Source organism: Nymphalis io, chromosome 17 (assembly GCF_905147045.1).
Source record: "Nymphalis io chromosome 17, ilAglIoxx1.1, whole genome shotgun sequence".
Lineage (NCBI taxonomy): Eukaryota > Metazoa > Arthropoda > Insecta > Lepidoptera > Nymphalidae > Nymphalis > Nymphalis io.
This window is the reverse complement of record NC_065904.1, coordinates 3,879,583-3,887,567: the sequence shown is the minus strand read 5'-3', so window position 1 is coordinate 3,887,567 and position 7,985 is coordinate 3,879,583. Positions and strand designations below refer to the sequence as shown.

The 7,985-nt window shown below is 33.3% G+C and overlaps 1 protein-coding gene across 1 annotated transcript; it reads left to right on the top strand.

Moving 5' to 3' along the window:
• Window positions 1-265: 265 nt before the first annotated feature.
• Window positions 266-7,885, top strand: LOC126774755 (uncharacterized). The gene is made up of 7 exons (XM_050496290.1): window positions 266-1,495; window positions 2,167-2,543; window positions 2,978-3,133; window positions 3,635-3,766; window positions 4,009-4,570; window positions 4,892-5,067; window positions 5,651-7,885. The coding sequence occupies exons 1-7, from the start codon at window positions 482-484 to the stop codon at window positions 6,063-6,065; spliced, it is 2,832 nt and encodes a 943-aa protein (XP_050352247.1). The 5' UTR covers window positions 266-481; the 3' UTR covers window positions 6,066-7,885.
• Window positions 7,886-7,985: the final 100 nt, after the last annotated feature.

Below are 7,985 nucleotides of genomic sequence, written 5' to 3'. Positions count from 1 at the left end.
TTGGTCTTATACTTTAATGAAAATTTTATTTGATTACATTATATCCTAATTTGTTTGTTGAAGAAGTTAAATTTGGTAGTAAATTTTACAGTAACTGTTTATTATTAGTTTAACTTTTTGTTATTGATAATAAACGAACAAAGAATCAACTTTTATTGATAGTGTAAAAAGTGCCTAACAACTTTTTTATCTGTATTTTTAGTAGTCAGAAAGACCCTATTTTACTGTAGTCTGTGCTTGAATTGTGGTCGTGGGATGGAGAAGTTATAAATTTTGATTACAACACAATTTACAACAATAGTGTCGCCGTATTGACTTATTCGTGTTTTTTAATTATAATTATTTAGTATTCCGTGATCTATACGTTGGTTTATAATTCAACATCATTGAATATTTTTTTAGTAAAGAATAAGATTTTCAGATGGCTTCGAAATTGAATTTAGTCATCCAATGAAAAATGTAGTTTTGCCTAGTGGTGGTAATGGAATCCTTCGAAGACTCAAATTGCCCTTCAATGAGTGATAGTTTTTCTTTGTATGAACGTTACATGAGAAGTTTTAACGTAATCGATAATTTTGACGATAATCGTCACGATATAAGTGATCCGTCAAGTAATTGTGAGAGTTCTAATTCTAACAGCGGCGGTAACATCGATCTGTCTACTGTTATTCATTCAAACATAGATACACACAGAGAATCGAGTAAACCTCGATGCAGTTTATTACATTCAGGTCTCGATAACGCCGGAAAAATAGATCTAGAATTGGTAAAAGTAGAATCACCTTTTACTTCACCCGCAGCATCGCTGTCCGAAACGTCTTCCGCCACGAATCATTGTCTAAACGATAAGTCTGAAGTAATTTCTGACGTTCCAGTAACCTTTGAGGAGTCAAGATCGGAAGGATTCAAGTCTGTATTCATAACCTCAACTATGGAGAATAGCAACAATGCGGTAGACAGTGTACCAATGTTTCGTGACGTGAAAACTACGGAGCGAGTTTTCAAATTACCAATTAGTGAACTTTCTTTTAATGGTACCATTTTAAAGCATGTCCAAAAATTAAAACCTATTGTGGATCCGATTACCGCTTTGAGCACTGCTAGGAGTGCATTAAATTTAAGTGACGATCAGTGCTCAGAACCTGTTGAGAATAATGAGATTTTGTGTAATAATAGTAAAAAATCGGACACTGCAAGTGATAGTGATGATAAACATGCTTTTGAATCAATAAATACTGATAAGCTAACATCGAGTAGTGCAAGCTTACAAGAAGAAGAAAATTCAAAAAGGGAACAATTGCATATTGATGGAAATTCAAAATGGAATTTAGACCAGAGTTATTCCTCTCTTGATGCATCATATGATAGTGGAATGCGTTCACCTGACATGTTTTCTGATGAAGACGATATAGAACCAAGTCCACAACAAATTCCATTTTGGCATTTTTTAAAAGATTATGAAACACATGACAAGAAAAAAGTTAGAAAAATAGAGGTAAAGTAAATTCTCATCATTTTTTAGTGATATTGTTTGTTTTTTAAAAGTCTAATTTAATAGAATATTTTATTTCATGTAATAAAGATGAATAGTAAATCAAATTATAAATATATCTCTTAAAAGTGGTAATACAATTGTCATAAGAAACTGATAGGAGTAATATGTATGTAGTAAATGCTTGGAAATTGAAAAACTTCTTTAATACTTGATACTTATTACTTCTTTTAATTGCAAGTTGTATAATTGAATATTTGAATGCTTATCCTGTCTATACATATCTCATCGCCTATACACATATCAAATGACTTCCCTCCCTATATAAACGCGTCCTACGCCGAGGTCCGGCCTCACAGGAGGCACCCTTGGGACGTCCGTTTCTCTTGAGCCCCTTGCATGGTTCCCAATATCCGGCTGAGTTTAACTCGCCCATCCTGCTCGGTGATGCTGTAGAGGCTACTAGGGCCAACGGCAATATACAGTTCGAAAAAAAAAATATAAAATATCACATGACTGTCTCTTAAAAATGACCGAAAGATCTCAATTGATTAGCTCTATACATTCTAATTATAAAAAGCATCAATATCAATTATGATAAGTTTTCTCTCAATTATATAAAAAATAAGAAATACATATGGAAAAAAGAAATCTTCATTTTTATATTATTACAGGAATCACTGAGTGGTATACTGCCGCCTCCATCAGTCACAACACTAAGAACAGATGTAACACAGATGCTAAAAAAATACTACTGTTTTCTGCCTGCATTTAATGAAGGAGAAAATCCAAATATAGAAGCTAATTCAATGACACCAACAAAAAATGTTTCATTCATTAAAATACCTCCAGGGACCAGTAGTATTGATGATCTCCAAGAAACTGCTGTTGGTGTATCATTTAAAAAGTGTAAAGAGCGAAATGATAAATCGGAATTTGATGCAAATTCCAGCGCAAATGACAAGAGTATTGAATTAAAATTGTGTTCTGAAACTGAAGTTTTGGAGTCAGCTTGGCCGGATGTATTAAAATGCAAACACTTTGATGTTTAGTGAGTTGTTCATCTTTTAACTTGCAATTATTTTTATTAATTTATTAATTTTTGTTTTATTTTATACATTTTACAATTTCAACAATTGATTGCTTGTGTTAATAATTAAGTTAACTTAAAAAGTTGGGATAGCTTTCTAGAAGTAGATATGATTGATGATACCACCTGATTTATAATTTATTATTAATTATTATTTTAGGAAATGTGTTAGTTTTCAAAAATTCATTTAATTTATAAATTTTTATAGTACTGGTGTTTTTAAGCAAATGGAATTAAAATCAGATTTAAGAAAAAATCTCTGGAATTCTTCTAAGGGAAACTATAACCATACACATTGCTAATCTAATCGTTTTCAAAACAAAAACAACAACATTATACAAAATTATCCAATGTTGTTATCTGTTTGAATATAAAATAATTTTTTGCTTTTTCAGTTATAATGTAACCTCATATTCCGAGAAGATTGAACAACTGATGCAGCGTTATGCTGAGAGATTCGTTGGTGCTGAAACAGATACCAGTGTGAACATTTACTCTGGTGGACTCCAATCACCAAGCAGTGCATGCAAACGAAAAGCAATGAGACTCAAGTAAGTAACTTGTAGTAGGCTATACATATAAATTATTACTTCTAACTAAATATTCAATTGAATTTTGGTTGTGCAGCTTTTTGATTTCTAGGTAGCACAAAAAATTCTATTACCACCTGTGTCATTTTTGTGTGTTGGTTGGACCTAGGTTGGTCTGGATGGTATTCGGGCGGCCATTCCGTAATGGTGTCATCTCTATTACGAATGGCCTTAGTAGATTATAGTCCAAAATCCTTGGTGCCTGGTGGTGGCGTGTGCACTATATTTCATGTAATATATGAAAGTATTTTTGTGTGAAGCGTTATTGGTAGCACATTTCATGAAATACTCTGTTGTGCTATAGCTTTCTTAATTTGAAGAAGATGACTGTCTCGTAATCTAAAAAATAAATACTTTTAGGGATTTGTTGATCCTAAAATTGTCTGAATCCTTCTTCCTTGTGATTCCTTGTGACCAAAATATTAATTTATGTACATTTTAATTCATTACTAATCTGTGTAGGATGGCTCAAATGAAGTCACCCGGTCGTCGGCTTTCTCACTTGGCGCGTCGTCGGCAAGCCTTTTGTAGCGCGGCCACAATTCACGAGAAGGCACACTCTTCTACTGCCAAGATGGTGCTTATAGATAAAAAGTAAGTTTTAAATTATTGACTTTATCTAAATCAAACTTACAATACTATATTTACATTACATTACAATAATTGCTTTTATATTTTTTATTTCCATTGATATCAGGCCTAGTTTTTTTTTTAAGTATAATATATTCTAAAAATTAATTATATTTGGTAGTAGAATTCATGGTTACTTTAAATTAATCTTTCATTGTGTTTATATGCTGAACACATTAATAATTTAATATAAAATCTTTTTTAAGTTTCTTCCCACATCGAAAGCTGATTAACTCAGCAGAGAGAAAAAGTCCTCGAATCAGACGCACTCCCGGTAAAAAGACACCAGCCGGTAAAACTCCAGGTAAAAAGACACCAGCAAAAACGCCTAAGACGAAGAGTGGTGGATCTAGTCGACAGCAAGCAATGCGCCGATTGTTGATGGACTCAGAATCCTTGATAAAGAGTCAACCCTCACGAGAGACCTCCAAGAGGGCTCTGTTTATTAGTCCAGAGAATAGGAAAACAATACCAGCAACAAGTTCGTCAGTTCCACATCAGGCAATGAAGTCGAAAAGAGCATTATTCGGCTCACCGGTTAGACAAGCTGAAACTAAAAGCTTGGATGGTACATCAAGTGATCACTTTTTGAAAAGGAAAAGGGACTCCTTGGACGATATACCAGAGACTAATAGGAGTAAAATAGCAAAGAGTTTGTCCTTTGGAGGAGACACGATTAGCTCTACAAATACAGTGACATTTAACCGTCGTGCTTCTGAAATGTCATCTACAAAGAGTATGGCAGAACTGAATGAGACACATAAAAAGGTATTGTTTATCAAATATTTATCTTTATATTCATTGCATTGCAATAGTATTCTAAACTAATTTCTTAATCTTTTAGGCCCAGTGGGTTAATTATTATAATATAATACATAAACGCTTTTTAATATAACAAACTGAACTATTTTGCAAAATCAGGAGGTGTAACGTTATGTATTACAAGCAGTAAGAACCGTTGTATCAAGAACTAATGTATCATTATTTATAAAACAACACTATTTCACTTGTATGCACTTCATCATCATTACTCCTGCTATTGGAATCTGCTAAATATTTGGTGAGCTAACTTAGTAATGTCCGTTGCAGAAGCTGCTGTGGGCGGTGACGGAGGCGCTCCGGCTGCACGGCTGGCGGATGTCGTCGGTCGGGTTCCGCGAGAAGGCGTCGTCGCTGGCGCGCCTCACGCGCAGGCTGCTGACGCTGCCGCCGCACGCCGCCAAGCTGGCCGCGCCCAAGCTGTCCACGTCCGACACCATGTTCAAGTAAGTGTACATTCTTACACATTTAAATTAATTATGAGTCTTATTATTATAATAACTGAAAAATTAGGAAATTTACATTTTGCCTATGAATGTCCCGCTGGGTTAAGGCCTACTCTCCTTTTTTGAGGAGAAGGTTTGGAGCTTATTCCACCATGCTGCTCCAATGCGGATTAGTGGATATACATGTGACAGAATTTCAGAGAAATTAGTTTCCTCAAGATGTTTTCCTTCACCGCCGATCATGAGATGAATTATATTTACAAATTAAGCACATGAAAATTCAGTGGAGCTTGCCCGGGCTTGAATCCGCGATTATCGGCTTAGATTCATGCGTTCTAACCACTTGGCCATCTCGGCTTACATTACATTTTGTAGTTTAGATTGTACTAATAGACTTAAAAATATTACACTGACTGTCTTACAAGTGAGATATGCAGGATGGATTGATGAAGTGATACATTAGTTTAATATTTTATGACTTTAAATGGAATCATTATTAATTTATTAATATTGCATGTCAGAAATGGCTAGATGATTACACTTTTGTGTAATATTTAGTGCTAAAAAAAAAATATTATTTCAGACTTGCTCGTCAATACGTATTCGCTATCATCCAAGGCCGTACAGTCGACGAATGCTTCCAAGACGAGCAGATCAAACTCGCCAACGAAAGCCACAAGATAACCGGATACATATCCGCAAGCGCCTACCAACTAATAAAATCAAAGCAAGTGACATCAACTTTCACATCTCAAATCAAAGAAAACACCTGCAGTGAGAGTTCATTGAAGCAGGAACAGCCGAGAAGTGGCACCAAAAATGTATTACAAGACAAATTAGTTAATATAGATACAAACTCGAATAGCAGCAGTGGTTTTAGCACGTTAGAAAAGGCTGGTGTTTATAAATCAAACTCTATGCCTTCGTTTGAAGAAACGGCGAAAATGAGAGCCCGCAGGCAAATCATTTTTGACAATGTAGACTTTCCTAAACGGTGAAATGTTTAATCTGTGCTTTTTTTAAAAATTACAATTTGCTTGTATTGGCGTCTCGGCATATTCCTTTTGGATGTATTATTTATTAAAAAAAAGTTTAAAACTCAACTCGGCAAAGCTTTTATAATTTTTGACGAGTATTTTATGTTTCTAAATAAACCTTCAATAAAATAGTAATTTACAAAATACCTAAATACTTTCGTTTGTTGAATAAAATAAAATATAGCTTTATATTGTTATTTGAACTATTAGGTGGATTTTTTCTTCCTAGCTAATTCCATTTTTCTTCCTAGCTGAATCCATTAATGTCTTCTTATAAAACCATATGACGAACTTAATTTTATGTTTTTGAGCGTGATTTTTGTTTGTTAATTAATTAGAAATAGTGCACAGAACTTAAGATTAAACATTGTCCTCCAGCCATTTCACTTAAATAACTAAAACATTAATATTATGTAAAGCAGCCATTATATTGTGTTATACCTAATTTTTAAATAACATTGGTTGTCTTTATGTATGTTACTTTACGTTTTTAGCTAGTTATTGAGTGCTTATGGCATATTGTATATATTGGGTATGGCATATATGTCTGACATAGTTATAAGTGTGAACTGTAGTCAATTAGTACTTAATTTCGAATTCATATTGAAGATTAACAAACTATATTCTTGTTTGTAGTACTTCGATGGACTTGTAAGTGTAAATTTCATTTATATTCTAAAACAAGTACAACTGTGAACTAATTAAAGAAAAACATTAACAAAATTAAAAACAAATGTAATTGTAATAGCACATATATATTTAGGCAGTCATAACGTGAGATTATATAATTTGCGTGTCTTAAATTTTTGCAGTAATGTCACGTTAAAATTCATAATATACCTAATTGCGCCATAATAAGCTGTACAAATTCTCCAAAGTTGTCTGAGCTGATGTGAGATGTGTTTTTTTTTTTTAATATGTAATTATTGTTTTAATACTTAACGAAGCCAGCGTAGTTGGAACCGTCTCAGAATTGACTTGGACATTATAGTAGGTGCAAAAATAGTAGCATGCTTAGTTTTCATACTATTATATATCTCTATACATATTTGTGCTAACAGCGTTATATGTGCGTAAATGTTTCAAAAAAACAATCAAACTATATCTTTTCCATTGAACAAAACTTATTATTATTATTGTTAAACGGATTTTAAGGAAAACTGTCATCTGTATGAGCCTTAAATTAAATCGGAAGAATAATAGGAGTATACTCCTATTACAACTTATATTTAGTATATTATACTGGTGGTAGGGCTTTGTGCAAGCTCGTCTGGGTAAGTACCACCCACTCATCAGATATTCTACCGCAAAACAGCAGTACTTGGTATTGTTGTGTTCCGATTTAAAGGGTGAGTGAGCCAGTGTAATTACAGGTATAAGGGACATAACATCTTAGTTCCCAAGGTTGGTGGCGCATTGGTGGTGTAAGCGATGGTTAACATTTCTTACCAATGTCTATTGGGCGTTGGTGACCACTTACCATCAGGTGGCCCATATGCTTGTCGGCCTTCCTATTCTACAAAATATACAGCCAGCGTATATATATATATATATATATATATACGCTGGCTGTATAAACACTTTAGTTAAAATAAAATGATTTGTATTGTAAGTCTTATTGTTGGTACATTATAAATATTATATAGATAGGGTTGTGCGAACTGAAAAGTAGAAATTATTAAGTATGGACTCGACTAAGTAACTTTGTTCGTAAATGTTACTATTTCTGAGTTTGATCTCAGGTGTAATTGTAAGAAATAAATTATATTCTCTGAAATTTTTTATCATGTTTTATTTTTATCTTCGTGTTAATTTATTTAATACTACCCTTATATATAACCCTTATATCAAATATACTATAATATACAAAGCCAATCATTT